This window comes from Pistacia vera, unplaced genomic scaffold (assembly GCF_008641045.1).
Source record: "Pistacia vera cultivar Batoury unplaced genomic scaffold, PisVer_v2 Contig1164, whole genome shotgun sequence".
Taxonomy (NCBI): domain Eukaryota; kingdom Viridiplantae; phylum Streptophyta; class Magnoliopsida; order Sapindales; family Anacardiaceae; genus Pistacia; species Pistacia vera.
The window spans coordinates 146,245-168,981 of record NW_022195209.1 but is presented as its reverse complement, the minus strand read 5'-3'; the positions used below and the strand labels follow the sequence as shown (position 1 = coordinate 168,981).

Sequence of the window (22,737 nt, the reverse complement as noted above, 5' to 3'; positions counted from 1 at the left end):
TTTCTACTCCTGTAAGAGTGAGTGAAGTCTGAAGAAGAAATATGGCAAGCTCTCAGTGCCTCGAAAACCCACCAACCCTCAGCTCCACTTGTGGAGCAGGGACTGTCCAAGAAATTGCTGGCCTCAACACTTATGTCACTGGACCTTCTGATTCTAAGCTCGCTATTCTTCTCGTTTCTGATATTTTTGGTAACAACCCATCTTCACATTCTTTCATTTCCATTAATTTATATAAGCTTTATAGATCATATATGGTTTATTTTGATGTGGGGTTCCCATTTTTTGGTAAATGTTACGCTTTCTTTGAGTTAATATTATCTGATATATGCTTTTCTTCTTGAAAATTTTGCAGGCTATGAAGCGCCCCTCTTTAGGTATGGTTACTGATTATTGATTTAGCTTTTGCATTAATTGATTCTTAAGCTTTAACGTTGTCAATAAGTTAAGAATACAGTAACTATTTGTTACAATTATTGATGTTAATTTGAATATGTTATTTATCTTGTGAAGAGGAAACGCAGAATTTTCTTTTATATGGTATAGCATGTTAACTTGGTGGGTTCTTATATAAACATTTGTTACATTAGACGACTTACATTCAGACTAGCAATACACCTTATTGGAAATAGGCTTTCCATGTTTCTTTTGCTACAAATTTTACCATTTATAAGATCCGGAAGTGCCTATGTTATAGCATTAATTGGTACAACTGAGCTGAATCAGAGTAGCTAATTAGCCCAATTTGTATCATGTGGCCCAGAGATAGAAAAATGTATCCCATCCATGAACCCCATATCTTTGTTGAATGGTACACTATAATGTATTTGATGCCATTACCATTACATATTTAGCATAATAAGTTTTAAGCATGCCTGTGAGAAAGGGAAAAGAAAGAAACACGCCTGTATTATGTATAATATAGTGAAGGAGTGCCCAGCTCTCATCTGCAACGAAGAGATTGTTCTATGTTGATGCTGAATGGTTGGTTGTATCATGTTGAGATTTTTCCCATAATGTTGCCTAGGGACATGAAAAGTTTAATCTTCATGGTCTATTATGTTAGATTTGTCTCACATCGCTAAGTTGGTGAGTTGTTATTGTTTATATATGTGTTTGATCTCTCTCTTCCCTTTAGTTACTTTTTGTGAGTGAGTTCTACCCATGCCCACTTTATCATGGTATAGCGTTATATGTGGTTGAGAGGGACCCTCCTCCCTTCACTAATTTTGGGCTTGGCTTTTACCCAAGCCCACCTTATCTTTTTCACTTCTAATGATGTAAATTGAAGAGAATGATAATGAGATGTAATGGTCATTGTTTAACTTTGTGAGAAAATAATATATTCATTTTGAATATTTAAAAAGGGATGAATTTTTCTCTCATGCTTTGAACTTGTTTTCAAGTTCAACTATGGAAGTAAAGAGCCAAATGCCATTGAATCATGTCCTGGAGACTGTAAGAAGCAGTCTGATGTAGAATTAGGACTTAGAATACTATTCCTTTTACTATCATATCCATCAGAGGTAGTCTATCCACTGCATAACACAGTTTCCTGGGTAAACAAATAGAGATCTTAGAACAATGCATTTGATATGTTAACCCCTCTTTATCCTTTAATTTCTTTCGGTAGTAAATTTAATGTATATTTTTCAGTTGATTGGATATTTGTATTGTCTTACTGTACAGGAAACTAGCAGACAAAGTTGCAGCAGCTGGATTCTTAGTCATGGCTCCTGATTTCTTTTACGGTGATCCTGTTGATCTGAGCAACCCACAATTTGATCGAGATGCATGGAGAAAAGTTCATACCACGGTCAGTTTATTGCTTCATTAAAGTGTTTGTAGGATGCACTGCTGAAATTGACAAATCATAAGTATACTGCTTACCAATTTAATGATTTCAAAATTTCTTTTGAATATTGTTACAGTTATATGCATTATATAGCAATTTAGCCACCATCCCTTTTGGGAGGTCAACAAGATGATGATAGATATAGTCATATCTTCATATTGAATTCATTGTAACAAATAATTTAGAGAAATAGATATATTCGATATACTTAGAAAAGACTTGATATAGTTTTCATTTTCAACATGAGAGTTGAAATCATTTAAAAGGCCATGTAAAAACTGTGAAATAGATCCATTTCAATTTCATTTTGTTACCTTGGATTATTTGAAACAATCCACATCAACCGCTGTGCTAACCTTCTTTGGATAGAGTTGTCAACATCTTGAACTTGTACAACAGTAAAGTCCTCTCTGGCTAATCTCCTATTAATGCCAATATATGGTGAATTAGACTTTGCAAATCAACAATTGATCTAATAGCCTTTTGTTGAACTGCACTGCTTAACTTAAATAATTCCTTGGTAGGACAAAGGATACGAAGATGCCAAACCAGTGATTGCTGCTCTCAAAAGTAAAGGTGTGTCTGCCATAGGGGCTGCAGGTTTTTGCTGGGGAGGTGAGCTTTTTTCATTCTCTTTTGTCATTTTAAGGAGTAATATGGCCCCATAGCTTGATAATATTGAACATTAGACACTGAAATTTCATTACTTGCATCTGAATCAGGGAGGGTGGCTGTGAAATTGGCAAGTACTGACTATATTCAGGCTGCCGTTCTGTTGCATCCTAGCCGGATCACGGTTGATGATATCAATGGTAAGTTTTACACTTCCCTAGCTCACTCAATGTATTTGTTACTGACGAATCATAACTTTTTTCAGAGGTAAAGATTCCAGTTGCTATTTTGGGAGCTGAAATTGATCATATTACCCCAGCAGAACAAGTGAAACATTTTGGAGAAATACTGTCATCAAAATCTGAGGTAAGAGATCCTCAAATGAGAAAATTTGTTGATTATTATGCATTCCATCAAAATCCAAAATTTAGGCCATGAAAATATGCTGCTTCAAATACAAGCTATTGCAAAATTTAATTGGTTTCCTCTTGCATCTGTGAGCATTTGATGAAACTTGAGCTTGCCTTTAATGTGGAAAGAATCATGTTTCAACATTAAACAGAAAATCCAATTTTCTGTAAGAGTTTGAAAGACGAAAGATTATTTTCTCTCTAGCAACAGTGGTTGTGTGTTTTCCAACATAAGCTCGTGTATACAAACTTACATTCTATATGTATGATTGCTAATTGCAGATTGATTCCTTGGTTAAAATATTCCCTGGTGTCTCACATGGATGGACAGTTAAGTACAAAGTTGAAGATGAATCTGCTGTGAAGAGCGCAGAAGAGGCGCATGAAGACATGTTAAACTGGTTCACTAAGCATGTCAAGTGACAGAATCAGCTAGCCTTAATGGGGTACTTGCACCAGGAGTCAAGTAACTGGCTCAGTACTATTTTGATTATCCTTGTAATTTTCCTGTGTTAGTGTAATCATTGCTGGATATTGGGCTATTCAGAATATCANCTTGCGTGTCCAATGTGCATTCTTAAAAGCAGTTTCGTAAAGCAAAGGTCATAAATCATCGAACCAAAGGTCCAAAACAAAAACAGAACTGAATGGGACCTCTACTCTTCTTGGAGGTAGTTGAAAGAATTGACAATAAGAAAATGTATCATTATCTTTTGAGAAATATGGCTACATTGGACCCACTCATCTCCTATCAAATTAAGCAAAAACCTAAGCTGTTCACATTTCATATAAATCTTATATTAATGCTATACATATACAAATGTTTATATATGATATATTTTTTATCACATTATTCATTTTTTTAGGTACAACTCAAACTCAAATATATTCCATATGTTTTTATTCATTATCGAATTTATTCATTAAACCATCAAATTCATTATATATTTCATGAGTGCAAGACCATAAATCAAACGTATACAAATACCTTCAAGTACTAAAGTTTCAAGTTTCAACTAGTGCGCAAACTAGAAACACTTGAAAAAGAAAAATTCTATACTCAAATTGCATATAATTGCAAAGACAATGAAACTTTATTTAGAGATATATGTACAAACATCATAAATTAAGGTTCAAACTAGCTGTCACACATGTATTATAAGTCATATTTTACAGGAAATAAAAATGATTTACGGTAGGTGTTGGCCATAAACTTGGTAATCTTCACTAAAGCCAAGATGTGCAATAAGAAGTTTGACATGAGTGAGTAGCTCTCCACCATTCTTAAGTTGTTGCCCATGCTCTTTCCATTCAGAATGAGCTGCAGCGAACATTAAAGTCTCCAGCCAGTATTCACTAATCATCTCCCACTTTTCTTCAACATTATCCGACTTCTTCATTGCCTTGACAAGGTGTATTGCCATTTTAATAATTACATCATCATGAGATGTTTGGGATATACCAGCTTCGTCATTACTTTCAGGTGTGCCACCAAACTCTTCTTGAAGCAACTGGCAAGCTCTAATTTTAAGATTTTTACTTGAGAGCATATTCATCTCTTTGTTCATGAATGAACGCATGGCGGTGGCAAAAGTAGCTCTGAACATCACTTCACCAGTCTCTTTGGGCATCATAGATGGACAAAATACCAAAAGATACAACATGTAATCTGCTAACCATCTGCTAATATTGCAATTTAGATTACTATTAATACTATCTTCATCTTTATCTGAATCTTCATAGTAGCAGATATCAGAAGCTATGTGCCAACACATAAGGAAGTCCCCGTATCCAAATAAAATAGAGAATTCTTCAAAAGCCCTTTGTAGTTCCTCATTTTGAACCTTATAATGACCTATCTTAGCAAACAAACTTCTAGGTACTTCTTTGATTTCGTTTGAATTCAGAGACGGCAATTCAGATTCATTCCTTTTCTTTAAAAGATGGTGGAAGATCTTTTCTTGCAAAACGACATCTATTTTTGCCCAGCTCAAATACTGATACTTCTCTAACAATTCGTTGAAGGCAAGGAGCTTATGAATTCCGACATAACTGGTTGAAATTTCTCTGAGGCTAAAACTCAGAAGGTTGAACTATCTCATGTATCCCAACCACCTCTTCCGACTGGTCACAACTGCTTGAGATGGACATGTACGAACATTATGGTTTGCTCTCTTAGACCTCGTCAAATTGATTAGTTTTGTCCAGTCCGAGAAAAAATGTAGGATTAAAGCATAAACCTCTAGAACAACAGCTTCAGAGAGCAATACATAAGTTACGGATAAGTCAATTGGTGAGTAAGCCTGGACGTCAATGATGATTGAGAAGAAACCTAATGTAAAAACAGATGAAAGGAAGCTAACAAAACGAAGAACTATTCCGAAGCGAGAATAACTGATGATTGCCTTTGTGTAGAGAAAATCATACATGAATCCAAGCTCAATAGTCACCAGATCGAAAGCCACTTTTGGTGACTTTTTCTCAAAGATTTTATAGCTTAGCTTCCATTCATCAATGTTGAGAGGTAGACCTGCAAATAAATGTCTAAATCTCTTGAACAAAAAATAAGCTACAATCAGTGGATGTGACTCATCCTTCTGCACTTCTTCCTTGATATCTTGTTCTTTTGTCAACTGAACAAGATCTAGACTAGGATCATGATTTAAGAGCAAGTTATCTCTAAATTTATCGGTGCTCGAAGACCAAAGTACCAAAGTTCGCTCTCCATATTTGATGGTTCCAGAAATAAACATTGGAATCGCCAAATATGTGAGGCCCGTGTTGCTCCATGATCGTAAGAAGACATAAAATGCTACTCCAACTTGAACAATAAGACCGAGAAAATGCCTTAGCCACAACTCATTATCTTCTAAAGAGTAAGCCGTGATAGTGTCTGGTCCACCAAGGTGCAAAAGAAGGAATGGTGCCCAAAATGCCTGGAGTTGGTAACTTGATATTGTAGAATTATTTTCTTCGATATCCTCTTGGCTGGTGGCAAGCTGCCCTAGGGCAACAGTTGCTATCCAATCTGCTGCTAGATATGATGACCAAATGAGGATTAATATCCATCTTCTTACTATGTATTTTCATTTAGAACCAGATAGGATGAGGATGATTTGTAAAAGAAGGCTAAGTAAAACCGATATTCGAATTCCCCATCTATTCCAAAGCTGTTGTACTTTTTCTAGAGAAATGGTCATGGCTCTACTGTTTTTCACAGATCAATCAAACCAGAAATCGAAACTGCATCAACCAACTAAAACGTACTTACTAAAAGAACTTTTTTGACCGGATATTACTTTTAATAAATAAAACTAAATTAATTGGTATGAGAATGAGATGAATGATGACTATGAGACTTCTGTAAAATTCATAACAAACAATTATGCTCATCTCAGTAAACACCCCAATAAGTACATACATCAATAAACACACAAAAACAATCTAAGCATAACACATAAAAATATCTCATTTCCAGCTCTTTAACATCTCTTAATGGCTATAAGTATCCTTAAAATGTCAGTTAAAGGGCACATTTTAAGCGCGGCAAAAAATTTGATAGTATCAACACCTTACACGAACAAAAAAAATTATAATCTAAACAAAAATATAGAAAAATAAAAATTGACATAAATGTAGAAAATATATATATATATTTTTTTAAAATGACAATTTAGAGCTAAATGCCCAAAAAAAGAGACTCTCAACACTCATTTTCTAAGTACACCCATAATTCAATACTCTAAAAATTACATTTTTACTTCATATATCTTCGCAATTCCAGCAAAAAATTGAATGAAAAATACAACGAAAACCAAAAATTTGCCCAAAATTTGATGAAAATAAATCTTTTTATAAATATTAAATATAGTAGGTATATAATTCAGTGCTAGAGAATAGAAGAAATCAACTCCAATCAGAGATATGTGTATGCAGTGCCTTAAATTTTCTCAAAAGATTTGGAGGATGAAAAAGGAAAAATGCTAAGTATTATAGATTGACGATTTTTTCCCAATTAAGTTCAGGTTTATGAGTGCCAAAAAAAAAAAAAAAAAAAAAAATGCGTTAGTTTTAGGGGTGTTCGGTTCCGGGTACCCTACACTTTTTGAAGGAACCGGAACCGACGGTTCCTTGAAATTTGGAACCAGAACCGAAACCGACGGTTCCAGTTCCTATGTACCTAGAACCAGAACCTGTAACAACGGTTCCGGTTCCGATTCTGGGTACCCTGTAAAATTACATGACCCCCCAAAAGTTTTTAAAATGGCAAAAAAACCTTTAAAAACTTACAAATACCCCCCCACGTGACACTTGTTAACAAAAATAAAATTACAAATTATAAATTCAAAATTACAAACTCCATTACTTTGTAAAGGTAGATTCTCAAAAGTCAAACCAACTTACTTTAAATGTGATGAAATATAAATATAAATGTATTCACATTACTTTTTCTACAAAAGTTTATATTAACTCCCCTAATCTTTAATTTTATTTTATATTAGTCTCGGTTCCTGGTTCCTGGTTCCAGTTCTGGTTCCTAACTATAAGAACCGGAACCGGAACCGCACAGTAACGGTTCCAAAAATTTGGAACAGGAACCTACGCATTGACGACTGGTTCTAAGTAGGAACCGGAACCAAACCCAGGGTACCCGCCGGTTCCGATTCTAACCGGTTCTTTTGAACACCCCTAGTTAGTTTACAGTAAGAAAGGAAACTAATTTTGCAAATAACAAAAAATACATGTGTTGATTAGAATTGTATTATAGAAACTAGCTCTTTGTTTCTGCATAATGTGACTGTAAATAATATTTATTGTTCTTTCAGCACTACTAAACATATCTGACATGCCTTAAGATTGTTTTAAAATGTTTTGCTCATGAAATATAGAAATGTGATTTTGATATTTATTTTATTTTATTTTAATTGGTTTCCATCCATTTTAGAAATTCGATGCATTTAATTTACCATGTAAAATAAAAGTCATAAACTCAGAGCTGGAAGAAACACTAATAGTCATCATAATCTTAAGTTATAATAAAGAACATGTCTTGCATTTATATAAATAAGTACACCATAAATTACTAGAAGAGAGAATTTTTATTACCAGTCACTGATCTATTTCTTCTGCGTATCTTTGAACTTCTTTTCTTCCAATAACAGCTGAGTAATTGTCACTTGATTAATTCCAAATAGAGTAAAACTACAAAGGCAAATGAAAATTCAAAATTAATGAAACAAAGAAAACTACATCATATGCATGATGCATCTATGAAAATTCCTAGAGGCAGACCTAAATCCCTTATTCAACGGTCATAGACATGCGTTATTTAAAATTTACATACAAATACTAAAATTTCATCACTAAAATCTATTATTCGTTGAATCTGACACTTTGACCCCCTTAAATGCAACTTTGTAAATTTATTTATAATTTTAGCCCCTTATATTCATTGAACATTACCTTTGGTCCCCCAAAATCAATTTCCTGCTCCACTCCTAAACCCATTGATTTCCATTTCTACTTTTACATTTTTTTCATTGAAAAATGTATAAGGTATCTTTATTCACACTATCATGTTCCTTTTAGAAATGCCAAAACAGAGAAAATGGAGAAGATCAGAAAATAGTGATTAACAAGTAGTATGTTTCGAAAAAGAAAAGAGTAAGCATAACAAATGAAAGAAAAAAGTTCTGCTAATGAAGTTGAGTAAAGAATACATGAGTTAACTACCTTCACATGCATAAGAATTCTTTGGGTTAGACCTAAAATTCGAACCTGATCTATTGCATGCGAGAGTTAACTCTCATTCACAGAATTTTATCTTTTTTTGTCGCATGCAAGAGTTCAATTTGGATTAAAAAAACCATGGCGTTCATAGGAGAGAGAAGTATACGTATACATAAAAATGTTTGGTGTGGACTTAAACTCTCGTTAGTAAGAGTCAAGTCTTGCATACAAAAATGAATAAGAGTTTGTGAAATTTTGTAATTTTATTTCTAAAAGACAAAAGTTAAGCAAACTTTCACATGCAAATTTACTTAACTATTGTTGGAGTTAGCGACCACTTCAACAATAGAGGTCGCAGCTCTAGGTCGTAGCTCGATAGCTTGAGGTCGCAACTCAAGGTCGTAGCTTGGCAGCTGGTCGCACCTTGAGGTCACAGTTTGGGGTCACAGCTAGTTTGCATGACGCACATGGGTTTATACCATGTATAGCCGCTGTAGAATTCTCTAAGGATTAGAACTCCTAATAGGGTTGGGCTTAGGAATAAAAATCTTAGTTGTATTAGGTAAGACATTATTCTCTTGTTGAGTGACATGGCAAGTCATAGCAAATACATTCATTGTAACGAGAGAGGTAAGAAAATATTTCAATAATATTGACTCTGCTGGACGTAGCCTGGATTTGGGTAAACTAGGATAAATCACTCATGTTTTTCTTTCTATTTACTAGTTAGATATTTTTGTGTGGTTATTTGTTTCTTTGTTCCAAACATTCTTTAGTTCTTTCAATTGGTATCATAGCCAAAAAAATTTGTGATTTTTCGAATTAAAGATGATAGGATCAAAAGTTGAAATCGAAAAGTTCAACGGCAAACGCTTCGAGCTTTGGAAATTATCGGTGGAAGATCTTCTTGTTGATAGGGATATGTGGGGTGCTATTGTGAATGAGAGGGCGACAATTGGGACAGTCGCTGCTACTGCGAGTGAGACGTCTGCGACAACAGCAACAACGTCAACTACGTCTGTGACCAAACTTCAAAGACACCTATAGGAGAACTATCGATGGCTGAAAATCAGGATTAGTTGAAAATCAGTTTGACAGGAAAATCAAGGTATTGCAAACTGTTAATGGTGGTGAATTTTGTTCTAAAAAATTTGAGTAGTTTTATGCGACACATGGGATTGCAAGGCAGAAGATTACACCATACACGCCTCAGTAGAATGGGGTGATTGAACGTCTCAATCGGTCACTTTTAGACAAGGTGAGGTATATGTTGAATGCAACAGATTTGGGGTTCGAAATTTGGGCAGACGATACAGCAATGGCATGCTATTTGAAGAAGCGTTCTCTCACTTCCTCTGTTAAAGACATGATTGCGTATGAAGCTTTGTATGGAAGAAAACCAAATATGTCCCATATTCGTGTTTTTATGTGTGACACGTATGTTAATGTTCCTAAAGAGAAGAGAAGCAAACTTGACAGCACTTCTAAAAAGTGTAAGTTTGTGGGTTTTAAAGAGGGCATCAAGGGCTACAAATTGTGGAATCCTATGAGTAGAAGCATTATCTATAGTAGATATGTTATATTTAGAGAGACACAACAATGTGTGGGAGCTCCTTGAAGATCTAAAACAGTCCAAGAAAGTGCAATTTGATGTTACTGCAGTGGAGTAAGAGGAGGAGACAATTCCTAATGTTGTTGTAGTTGTAGAAACTATAGACTTAGAATCTAAAAAATCTGATCATGAATATCAATTTGATAGTAATAGTAAATGAGGGCTCTCTAGATAGATTAGAGGGTGATTCTGATGAAGAAGTTGTGGCGCCACTAACTCTAAGGATATCTACACAAGCTAGGAGGGCACCAATTCGTTACTCTCTTAGTGCCCTAAGTGGATTGTATGCACTAAATGTGATTGGTGATGAACCTAGGAACGTGAATGAAACAAGAGCCATGGAGGATGCAAATCTGTGGGAGCTTGCGATGAATGAGGAGATGCAATCACTTGATAAAAATAAAACATGGGTCCTCTGTAAATTACTAAGGATGGAAAGACACTTGGATGCAAATGAGTGTTCAAAAGGAAGTTGCAGGCAGATGAAACAATTGCAAAATACAAGACGAGACTCGTTACAAAGGGATACTTGCAAATTGAGCGTGTTGATTATGGTGAGATTTTTTCACCTGTGACCAAATTAACATCAATCAGGTTTGTTCTCTCTATAGTTGATGCTTATAATCTTGAAATTGAGCAATTAAATGCGAAGTTTGCCAAAGCAAATTCAAATAAAGCATCAAAGTAAAGATAACAACAAGAGATCAAGTAAACATTAGGTAATAATCCACCAAATTTCAAAATTTAAAACATAATAATTATCTCACTGAGTTGAGTTCACTGAAACCTGTTGTTACAAAAATTCCGTTTAAAATATAAACTTTAAGAAATCAAATAAAAAGANATCTGATGCACACGATCTCAAATAAACGAGCGAGCTTATGAGCTCAATTAGAGAGCATAAGGAACTCGATCAGAAAGCATAAAGAGCTCGATCTGAGATCGTAAGAAGCTCGTTCTGAGATCGTGAGGAGCTCGAGCTAAGAACTCGAGAGCTCTTTACGATTTAAGAGCTTGAGAGCTCTTTATGATTTGAGAGCTTGAGAGCTCTTTATGATTTGAGAGCTTGAGAGCTCTTTGCGATCTAAAAGTTTAAGGAGTTCAATCAGAAAATAGAAGGAGTTCGATCAGAAAGCGCGAAGCTTGATCTGACAAGAAGTTCAATCAGAAAGCGCGGAGCTTGATCTGAGAACTCGAGATTAGCGATCTAAGCGCTCGAAAGCATGATCTAAATTATCTGAACACGTGATCTCAACAATCTTAATCGCGCGATCTAGATGATCTGAGCGTGTGATCTGCGATCTGGCCACGCGATCTGAGAACTCTGATGCATGCGATCTGTGATTTGGCCACATGATTGAAGAGCTCTGATGCGTGTGATCTGCGATCTGACCATGCGATCCGAGAACTCTAATGCGTGCGATTTGCGATTTGGCCACGCGATCTGAGGATTCTAATGTGTGCGATCTGGCCACGCGATCCGAGAACTCTGATACGTGCAATCTGCAATCTAGCCACGTGATCCGAGAGCTCTAATGCATGCGATCTACGATCTGACCACGCGATCCGAGAACTCTTATGCATGTGATCTATAATCTAACCACGCCATTAGGGAACTCAGATGCGTGCGATCTGCGATTTGACCATGCCATCGAGGAGCTTGGACGCAAGTTCGAGACCTGTATGGGCCACCAAACTGTTGATGCTTGATTTTGACACCAACGACTCACACATGCAAAGTGCTAAGAGTATCTTAGAAATTATACGTGATGGATTCATGAGATTTGAATATGGTGCTGAGATTATATATGTTGCAGAAACATAAATAAAAGATTGGCAAGAGAGGTTTTTAAAGTAGTTCAGATACTTAAAGCGAATCCTACATCCACTGTTATTTTGCTATTCTCTGACTATTTCTATGATATTGTCCGTAAGGCATACAAAGATAGAGAGAAACTTTGTTTACAGAGAAAAATAATAAAGTTCAAATCTATGTTTAGCTCTCATATGCCCAGCCTCTCCTTTTACAAAGAGAAGTGTCCATTTATACACCTTTGAGATCAATGTAATTAGTGTTTTTGCAAGTTGCCTTGACACATGCAGAGCTCTTATTCGTCCTTATCTTAAAATGAGATAGGGTTGGGATAAAATATCTCTAAGACGGTATGGGCTTGACAGCTAATACATTTTGTCTTTTAGGCACTTGTTGAACTGACATCAGTGTGACTTTTTAGGCACAACACAAACCATAGTTGTAAACTTGGCAAAGTTCACATGGTGTGTTGTTGAGGTTGGTCTACATTGTGTGAATCGTACTTGCCAAGTGATAGATTGTTAGAGTTGACGACCACTTCAACAATAGAGGTCGTAGCTCAACAGCTCGAGATCACACCTCGAGGTCACAGCTAACCTGCACGATGCACATGGGGATCCCATTCCCCGTCCTCGCCCTCCTAGGGGATCCCCGCCCCATCCCTGCTACGGGGATGATAGGAAATCCCCGTCCCTGCCCAGACTACGGCCATTTTGCGGGAAAAAATCCCATGGTGTACAGAGATTTTTTTAAAGCAAATTCAAATAAAACATCAAAGTAAAGATAACAGCAAGAGATCAAGTAAACATTACGTAATAATCCATCAAATTTCAAATTTTAAAACATAATAATAATAACTTTATCTCAATGAGTTGAGTTCACTGAAACCTGTTGTTACAACAATTCCGTTAAAAATATAAATTTTAAGAAATCAAATAATAAAAAATAAAAAAACAGTGGTGTTTGTGTCTTTTGTTTTGTTGTTCTATGTTGTACTTACAGAATTCAGAGGAAGCACTCACATAGAAGACAAAACTAAGCAGCTTAAAAATGAAAGAAAGAAGAAAAGTGCAGTAATGGGAGTACCTTGGAGGTGGGTAAATGAGATAAAAGTTATGTTGGGTTTGTGATGAGACCGAGAGGAGAAGACGAAGAAGAAGAGATACTATTAGTAGCAAAAGATGGAGATGGGATGGGCCATAGCATTATTTGCAAAAGCAGATGTGAAAGCAAGACTCCAAGTCTTCTACTTTCTTTTCCTTTTAGCTTTTTCATGTTTTCTACTTTCTTTTCCTTTTAGCTTTTTCATGTTTCTCTACTTTATTATATAGATTTTAAGAGCATCTCTAAAAATCTCTTTATATGACCAAATTCTATAAAGAGTTTGTCTATAAAAATAAGAGTCTAATAAATTTTTTATCTTTAAAATATAAATTAGAGAATAAGTTTGACTATTCACATTTAGAAAGTCAAATTTTACTCTTTATCATATTTCTATGCATTTTATTTATTAATTATTTTTCCTATTAAGTCTCTTTCTTAAAAATAAAGAATATCTTTATTAAATTTAAATAGTTTATTAGATTTAAATAAAAATTGTGTTCTTTATATTTTAAAATTAACGAAGATCCACTAAGTTGGAGTTAGAGAGGAAGCTAATGGGCCTGGCTGGGCCTTCCCTGTGTCCCCAGCCACAAACATCCCACTGCTATACTGTTATGTTTGCCTCGCGTATTATCAATTCAACTCATTTTATCTTTTATTTTTGATGAGATGGTTGGTTAATTGTTTTAACAAGGAGTGGATTGCAATGTATTTTTTACTCTTTATTAACTATGAAAAGATTTGTATAATTATGGTTTTACTCTTTTTATTTTTGGATCCAAAATTTTTATTTACAAGAATATATATAAATTCTTTAAAATTAAATATTTCTTGATTTTATCTATCGATAATATAACATATATATTAACATTTACATATACATATACACAACAATATAGTCATAAGAATTAAGCATTTGTTTTCTCAACAAATATATAACTAGAGCAGCTTCAACTTGTTTATATACAAATGAGATGCCAGGTTGGCAATCCTTGTGAAAATGCCATGTAAATAAACACCATTGCTCTCATTTGATGAGCTTAACAGAAATTTGTAACGGAGACTAATCGAAAACTAACTGAAACGAGTTTAACTATTTTTTCAAATCAAAACTGAATTATTATTCTGTATTTGCGAAGGCCAAGCTAAACTGCAGTGCTTCCTTTCTCTGTCCCTTTGTCCTCTTCACCATTATTGTCAATAGCAATAAGATAAGTAGCAACTGTTATAATTTTGTTAGACATGTTAGTAAGTCAGTTAGCAATTATACAACTATTACAAGGATATTTCGATTTTATTCAAATTTCACCCAAAAAAAAAATATGTCTATGGATGAGGCTTCCCATAAAGGCGAAATTGTTTACCTAAACCAAAATGTGCCAAAAGAAGGGAAACATGAGTGGGCAGCTCTCCACCTTTTTTAAGTCGTTTTCCATGTTCTTTCCATTCACACCTAGCTGCAGCAAATGTCAACATTTCCACCCACACTTGTCTTATTACATCCCACTTTTCTTTATATTCCAGCTTTTGTAATGCCTTCCCGAGCTTACATCCGTCGAGCAATGCTGATAGATCTGCATTTACTTCATCTATATGATGGACATCTTCTTGAAGCAAAACCTGACAAGCTCTAATTTTTCCATTATCATTACAAAACATGTTCCTTTTTGACTTGAAGATACTTTTGGCCTTCTCAGAGGTTTCTCTGAACTTCAACTCACCACGTCCTTTGTGAACGAAATAGAGAAGCAACAGGAACAAAATAATAATAGTTAAACAAAACAAACAGTAAACAAAGAAAGTAATACGCGCGATTTACCCTGGTTCACCCAATGTAGGCTACGTCCAGCTGAGTCAATATTATTGCAATATGCCTCACTTCTCTCGTTTACAATGAATGAATTGTTCTCACACACATAACAAGAGAAAAGTATGTTTATATACTAGGTTTAAGGGATTAAACCTAGTTTTACAAGAATTCCTATTCCTAAGCCCAACCCAAAAAGGAATTAATAACTTAAAAGGAATCCTACAGCGGTTATACATGGAAAAGCCCAAAACCGCCTACGGGCTCGGGGGCGCTGCCCCCGCGACCCCCGCCCGCTCACCGGGGAGCGGGGCACCCACCCGCTGACCGGTCAGCGGGACCCCCGAGTGCGTCTCCGTTACCCATTAATGCTGAAGTAGTCGACAACTCCAACACTTTGGGCATCATAGATGAACATAGGATTAGAAGATACAACATGTAATCTGATATGTTCTTGCTAATTAATTTGCATTTGAGAGGAGAGTTACCAAAATCATTGTAATAAGAAATATCAGTAGCAATGTGCCAAATGATAAGGCTGTGGTCAAACTCAACGTTATGTATGGTCCAGAGAAAATCCTTTAGCCTTTCGCTTCTATTAAGTACATTATCACCTCTTGCAGCTACTGCTATTTCATGTACTGGGGCACTTAAACGAAAAGTCTTTTCAGCTCCTGCAGCTAATGCCACTTCATATACTGGGATCGAAGGTTCTAGACCCGGTTGAAAGATATCTGAACTTGCTCCCTTAAACAAGAAGTCATCCTGTTGATGAGCTTTGTTTAATATATAATTCAAGATCATTTCCTTCATATCAAGATCTACATGTGCCCACGTCAAGTACCAGTACTTCCCTAGAAATATGCTGATGCGAAATAACTTCTCAACTTTAATACATGCCGCGGACATGTCTTTGAGGCAAAAACTTATAAGGTTGAATTGTCCCATGGATTCTGACCACCTCTTCTGATTGTGGAGAAGTGAATGAGGAGATATAGTAGTATTGAAGCAATTAGGCCTTGAATTTTTAGTTTTGATCAAACAAATTAGTTTTGTCCAATCAGAGAAAAAATGAAGAATAATAGCATAAACCTCCAGAACAACAGCTCCAACTAACAATATGTAAGTTATGGAGATTTCGATCTGAGAGTAAGCATGAAGATTCACGAACACTGAGAAGAAAGCCAATGTAGAAACAGAGCAAAACAAGCTAATGCAACGAAGAAAAGCTCCAAATCGAGAATAGATAATGGTTGCCTTGGTGTAGAGCAAATCGTACATGAGTCCAAGCTCCATTGCCACCACGTTGAAAGCATTTTCTGCGGATTTTCCTTCAAGGATCCTGTCCTTGACTGTTCTGATGTTGAAAATGTTGCCAGCAAATAAACGTGCAAATATGTTGAACAAAAAAACAACTTCAAGGAGTTGACATTTGCCCTTGCCTTGTTCATTTTTGTGTTCGTTCAATGTTTCCCGCGTGATTTGAGCGAAATATGGAATGGGATGATGATCTGAGAGCCAATTATCTTTGAAACGCTCGATGCTTGACGACCATAGTAGAAAAACTCTCTCCCCATATTTAATAATTCCAGTAATAAACATTGGAATGGCTAAATATGAGAGAGCACTATTGCTCCAAAACTGGAAGAAGACATAAAGTGCCACTCCAACTTGAACAAAAAGTCCAAGAAAGTGCCTCAACCATAACTCATTGTCTTCCAGAGAGTACGCTGTAATGGTATCTGGACCACCGAGATGCAATAGTAGGAATGGCGCCCAAAATGCCTGGAGTTCCTGGCTTGATTTTGGAAGATTACGTTTAAAATAACCTCCTTGCCTGATGGCAAGGTTTCCCAAGGCAACACTGGCGACATAATCTGCCATTAAATATGTTGACCACACAACGATACTTATCCAACTTCTTGCAATGTATTTTCTCCGCGAACCAAGTAGAATGAGGATGAATTGCAGAGAAAGGCTAAGTAAGACTAGCACCTGAATTTCCCATCCGTTCCAAAGCCTTCTTACTTTTTCTGGAAAAAGCTGCATAGTGCTCCTTTTTCCCCTGAAAGATCGACCCATATGTAACTTAAACCTTAAGAATTACAAAAGAAAATATAGAAACATGTCATACCAATAAAAATGTAAAAATAATTAAACAAATATTCTACAGATGTGAAGATTTGAGTAATTTCTCCCTACGGAAGGAAACAAATTTTCAGGAAAGGGTGATCAATAAAATAATATTTCATCTAAAAGTAATTAAGTTCATGGTGAAGGAGGAAACTAGATTTTGGAACAGTGGCGGAGCAACCAATTTTTATTTAAGAAGGGCAGTAACAAATTACATAAATTTAAAAAATAAAAAACTGCAAGATCATACTTACGTATATTGTCAAAAGTATGGCAAGCATTTTGGATGAAATTGCATGAGATTCATTTTCAATTTATACGAATAGATTAAAGCATTTTCTATTTAAAAAAGTGTATGTTGAAAAATTCACAATGACATTAATAGCTCATAGGACGTTTGCTTATAAAAATAAAAATTCTCCGGTGTGGAGTCTGTGGACTTAAATTCTCGCTAGTCACAGATTACATTTGCTTGTGATAGTTAAAAAGTTGGGTAATAGTACGTGACAACAATTCTCGTAAATTTTTTTTAACAAATCTAACATGATAGTTAATAATTGATTTTTGATAAATTTCTCTATCCATTGAATTCATCAAAAACCAATTATCAGCTACCATTTTGAATTTGCAATATTCATTTTAGCAAATCAATAAAATTTTGGAAATAAAAGTGTTATACATTACTAAAAAATCTTTAATTTTAAAATGCAAACGTATAATTAATTACACTTCAGTGGGAAATTGATAATTTTATTGATGAACTTCAATGAGTAGATTATTATAACTTATATGGGCGCACCGGGGATCACATTTCCCATCCCTGCCCCGGGAAAAATCCCAACGGCGTACGGGGATTTTGTCAAAGCCAAATCAAATAAAACATCAAAGTAAAGATAACAGAGATCAAGTAAACATTACGTAATCATCCATCAAATTTCAAAATTTAAAACATAATAATAACTTTATCTCACTGAGTTGAGCTCACTGAAACCTGTTGTTACAACAATTCCGTTAAAAATATAAACTTTAAGAAATCAAATAAAAAGAAAAAAGAAAAAAAACAGTGGTGTTTGTGTCTTTTGCTTCGTTGTTTTATCATATGTTATACTTTGGAAATTCGGAGGAACCACCCACATAGAAGACAAAGCTAAGCAGCTTAAAAATGAAGAAAGAAGAAAAGAGGAGTAGTGGGAGTACCTTGGAGGTGGGTAAATGAGATAAAGTTATGTTGCTTTTGTGGTGTGATGAGACTGAGAGGAGAAGAAAATGAAAGATGAAGAAGAAGAGATACTATTAGTAGCGAAAGATGGAGATGGGATGTTCATAGAAGGAAAATAATACAGTTACCAGAAAGAGCGCACTAAATTCATGCATCGAATGACGTGGCACAATCCTGATTGTCGATTAATATTAACTCATAATTAATCGACGATCAAAATTGTGCCACGTCATTCGGTGCATGAATTCAGTGCACTCTTTTCAGTAATTATAGCATTACTCTTCATAGAATTACTTGCAAAAGCAGATGCGAAAGCAAAATGGAGAAAATGAGAGAAAGAGAGTCAGAAAAGTCAAAAAGTTAAAAATAAACTAATATATATATATATATATATATATATATATAGAGAGAGAGAGAGAGAGAGAGAGAGAGAGAGAGAGAGAGAGAGAGAGAGAGAGAGAGATTTGGGCCCTACGGGTGAGCACGGGTAGCGGGTAGAATCAGAACCTATCCAAAATCGACATTGGGCTCTACTAGTGAGCACAGGTAGCGGGTAGAATCGGAACCTACCCAAAATCGACACTGTGCAGGTAGGTTCCGATTTCATTTTTTTTGAACCAATACTGTGCGGTTCTAGTTCCGATTCCTACATGTGGAGGAACTAGAACCGAAACCGGAACCTAAAAAAAAGAACCTGTAGCGGGTACCCGGTTTGGAACTTGTTTTGGAACCTGAGCTGAAATGAAATATTTGTAAAGAATGGGGGGTCTAGAATTTTACATATAAAAAAATTTTAAACGGAAAAAGTTAAAATTTTTACAATAACCTAATTAAATAAATAAAAAATTATACTTATTACATATAAGAAAAATGCTACGGATACCGACACTTTGCACCGAATTTTTACACCGAACGACGTGTCCACTGAATCAGACGAGCCACGTATTACGTTAACAAATTAACAAATATTCCACGAATGAACGGCCGTCCATCAAATATGGACGACCGTCCATTATTATTGGACGGTCGTTCATTTGAAATGGACTCCCGTCCATATTATATGGACCGTTCATAGTTTAAACTAAAAAAATTTGGCCTAAATTGTTTATGGATACCCGTCCTCTTATGAGGATAACTGTCCATAGTTATGGACTCCCATCCATGTATTATAGACGGGAGTCCTTTTATTATGGATGGTCGTCCATATTATATGGACAAGCGTCCATATAATTTCAGATGAAATATTTATTTTTAAAGTATAAAATTTTTAAATGAAATAAAAGAAAAAAAATTGATTTTAAATAAAAGTATGGACGCCAGTCCATTCTCAATTTTTTTTTAATTTTAATTTTTTTTTCATTTATAAAGAAAAGGCAAGAGAGAAATGAAAATTGGCGTCCATTCTCAATTTTTTTTTTTTTTAAATTTTAAATTTTGTTTTTTCATTTATAAACAAAATGCAAGAGAGAAATGAAACCTGTTTTGGGAGGCCTAAATTTTTAAACATTCTAATTGAAAATTTTAAAGAATTTTTTTTATTAAACTAAAATTTGGGCCTCCCAAATTGAATGTAAAATTTTTTAAATTAAACAATAGACAAGCATCCATCTAAAAGGGACACCTATCCATTGAATGTAAAATTTTTTAAAATATTTTGGATGGGTGTCCATAGTAAATAGACACCCGTCCATCCATTATTTTTCTTTTAAAATTTTTTGGACAGGCATCATTCTTATAGTAAATAAACACTCGTCCATACAATATGAACGGAAGTCCATTAGATATGGGCGGGCGTCCATATATGTTGGACGGCCGTTCATTCATGAAAGACTCCAGCGTGGTCGCGTCTGACTGGTTGCCATGTCCTTCAATACAAAAATTCGGTATAAAATTTCGGTGTCTGTAGCATTACTCTACATATAAACTATACCATATAAAAAACTTTAATATATTAATATTAAAATTTTGATTAATTAAATGCATAATTGGAATTAGAATCAATTAAAAGTGTTTTAATGTTATTAAGAGAATTATTTTTAATAAAATAGTATATTTGATTGAATAATAATATAATATTTAGTTATTTACTTCAATTATCAAGTTCTAAGTATATCTGTAGTAAATTAGTAATTAATTAACTATATATGATAAATTGATAAACATTAATATATTACTAATTAAATGATTATTTAATAAATTATAACGTTACATTATAGTTAAGTAATTACTTAATTAATTATAAGTTTATAACATTACATTAGTAATTTAGTACATTACTTAACTAAATAATTATAAATTTAATTAATTATAACATTACATTATAGATTTATAGTATAATTACATAATTAATTATAATATTATATTATAAACAAATTATTACTTAATTAAATTATTAGAAATTTAATTAATTATAATATTGCATTAAAGATTTATAGTATGATTACTTAATTCATTATAACATTACATTATGATCACATAATTAATTATAACATTATATAATTAAATAATTACTTAATTAATTATGACATTATATTATAAACATTAGTAATTTATGACATTAGCACAATATTTAATTAAATGATTAGAAATTTATTTAATTATAATATTATATTATAAATTTATAGTATGATTACTTAATTAATTATAATATTCTATTATAAACATTAGTACAATGCTTACTTAAATAATTAGAAATTTAATTAATTATAATATTACATTAAGATTTATAATACGATTACTTAATTCATTATAATATTATATTATAATATGATCACATAATTAATTATAACATTATATAATTAAATGATTGTTTAATTAATTATGATATTATATTATAAACATTAGTAATTTACCACATTAGCACAATACTTAATTAAATGATTAGAAATTTAATTAATTGTAACGTCACACTATAATTTTATACTATGATTACTTAATTAATTATAACATTACGTTATAAACAAATTATTACTTAATTAATTATAACATTCTATTATAAACATTAGTACAACACTTAATTAAATTATTAGAAATTTAATTAATTAAAACATTACATTATAGTTAAATAATTACTTAATTAATTAAAACATTACATTATATTATAATCACTTAATTAATTATAACATTAAATAGTTAAATGATTACTTAATTAATTTTAAATTTATAACATTACATTATAAACATTAGTAATTTACTACATTAGTGCATTACTTAATTAAATGATTAAAAAATTAATTAATTATAACCTTACATTATAGATTTATAGTATGATTACTTAATTAATTATAATATTAAATTATAGATTTATAATATGATTGTTTAATTAATTTAATTAATTGTTTGTGTTTTGGTTTTGATTGAGGAATTTTATGTGAATTGTAATGAATTGATTGAATTCATGTGTTGCCTAGAGATTAGAAGATTTATGAGTCACATTGGACATAAATGAATGAGTAATCAAAATTTATTAAGGGTGTATTTGTAAACTTTTAAGGTATTTTTGTTATTTTTTAAACTAATAAAGGGTAATTGATTTTTTACAGGGTAACCAGGAAAGGTACCGGAACCTGTATTTTAGGTTCCGGTTCCTTGAATTTAAGAACCTGCACTATACGGTTCCAGTTCCGATTCCTTTTTTTGAAAACCTGCACAGTGCAGTTCCAGTTTTGATTCCTCCAAAAAATGTAAGGTACTCGGAACCTTTCACCCCTAGATTTGGCTGCCCATAATCATTATACGAATCAAATTTTGTTTTCCTTAACCTTTAATAAAATAAAATAAATTTAAAAAGTAAAGTAATTAAATTTTAAGAGAGAATAAAAAAAGGGAAGATGGGCCACATGACGTCCTCCTTTTTATTATATAAATATTTAAGTTAAATTGTTTCACATTCACCCTTCTCTTCTCTTGGAGTGGTTAGAGTCAACACTAAAGACACAGTAACTTTGGTCCAAGCCTTCCCCTTTCTTTTCTTTTTAGCCTTTTCATGTTTCTTTACTTTATTATTTAGATTATAAGCAGAATGGAGAAAAATAGGGGGAGAAAGGACGGAAGATAGGAATGAGCTCCTCGACAGAGTTGCAGAGTTGGGTCAGTAAAGAAGAGGAATAAAAGGAAATAATATGTTAAAAAAGCCCAGAATTTGGTCGTATTAAAGTGAATAGTAAAGGCATGCAATTAAATCGAGCTGTTCGTGAACAGTTCGAGCTCGGCTCAGCCGAAGTTTGTAGTCGGCTCAAAATTTGTCGAATCAAACTCAAACTCGAACAATTCGAGTAATGTTCAAACCAAGTATCAAACATGATATTACTCAGCTCGAAAGTTTGCGAAAAGTTGAAAATTCGTGAATAGTTAACAAGTTTTCGAGCTCTTAGGCTTGCAAACAGTTCAAGCTTGACAAGACATTAAACGAGCTTTCAAGCTCTACAGTTCACGAATAGTTTAAA

The 22,737-nt window shown here is 33.7% G+C and overlaps 3 protein-coding genes across 3 annotated transcripts; 1 reads left to right on the top strand and 2 right to left on the bottom strand.

Moving 5' to 3' along the window:
* The first annotated feature begins 19 nt into the window (after window positions 1–19).
* Window positions 20–3,422, top strand: LOC116105395 (endo-1,3;1,4-beta-D-glucanase-like). Its single transcript, XM_031391828.1, has 7 exons — window positions 20–189; window positions 353–374; window positions 1,687–1,813; window positions 2,377–2,467; window positions 2,575–2,664; window positions 2,730–2,830; window positions 3,157–3,422. Exons 1-7 carry the CDS (start codon window positions 42–44, stop codon window positions 3,295–3,297), a joined length of 720 nt encoding a protein of 239 aa, XP_031247688.1. The 5' UTR covers window positions 20–41; the 3' UTR covers window positions 3,298–3,422.
* Window positions 3,423–4,956: 1,534 nt separating this feature from the next.
* On the bottom strand, window positions 4,957–8,045 carry LOC116105387. The gene is made up of 2 exons (XM_031391817.1): window positions 7,981–8,045; window positions 4,957–5,905 (listed from the first exon to the last, which is right to left on the bottom strand). Exon 2 carries the CDS (start codon window positions 5,625–5,627, stop codon window positions 4,968–4,970), a length of 660 nt encoding a protein of 219 aa, XP_031247677.1. The 5' UTR covers window positions 5,628–5,905; window positions 7,981–8,045; the 3' UTR covers window positions 4,957–4,967.
* Window positions 8,046–14,278: 6,233 nt separating this feature from the next.
* On the bottom strand, window positions 14,279–16,542 carry LOC116105441. Its single transcript, XM_031391872.1, has 3 exons — window positions 15,429–16,542; window positions 14,498–14,860; window positions 14,279–14,355 (listed from the first exon to the last, which is right to left on the bottom strand). Exons 1-3 carry the CDS (start codon window positions 16,540–16,542, stop codon window positions 14,279–14,281), a joined length of 1,554 nt encoding a protein of 517 aa, XP_031247732.1.
* Window positions 16,543–22,737: the final 6,195 nt, after the last annotated feature.

Coding starts and splice junctions, on each gene's coding strand:
- LOC116105395 (XM_031391828.1), top strand. CDS start 42: ATGGCAAGCTCTCAGTGCCTCGAAAACCCACCAACCCTCAGCTCCACT. Junction 375..1,686: donor TATGAAGCGCCCCTCTTTAG/GTATGGTTACTG, acceptor CTTACTGTACAG/GAAACTAGCAGACAAAGTTG. Junction 2,831..3,156: donor TACTGTCATCAAAATCTGAG/GTAAGAGATCCT, acceptor TGCTAATTGCAG/ATTGATTCCTTGGTTAAAAT.
- LOC116105387 (XM_031391817.1), bottom strand. CDS start 5,627: ATGTTTATTTCTGGAACCATCAAATATGGAGAGCGAACTTTGGTACTT.
- LOC116105441 (XM_031391872.1), bottom strand. CDS start 16,542: ATGTTTATTACTGGAATTATTAAATATGGGGAGAGAGTTTTTCTACTA. Junction 14,861..15,428: donor TTCTTATTACAATGATTTTG/GTAACTCTCCTC, acceptor TCGTTCACAAAG/GACGTGGTGAGTTGAAGTTC. Junction 14,356..14,497: donor TTTGGCACATTTTGGTTTAG/GTAAACAATTTC, acceptor AAATTATAACAG/TTGCTACTTATCTTATTGCT.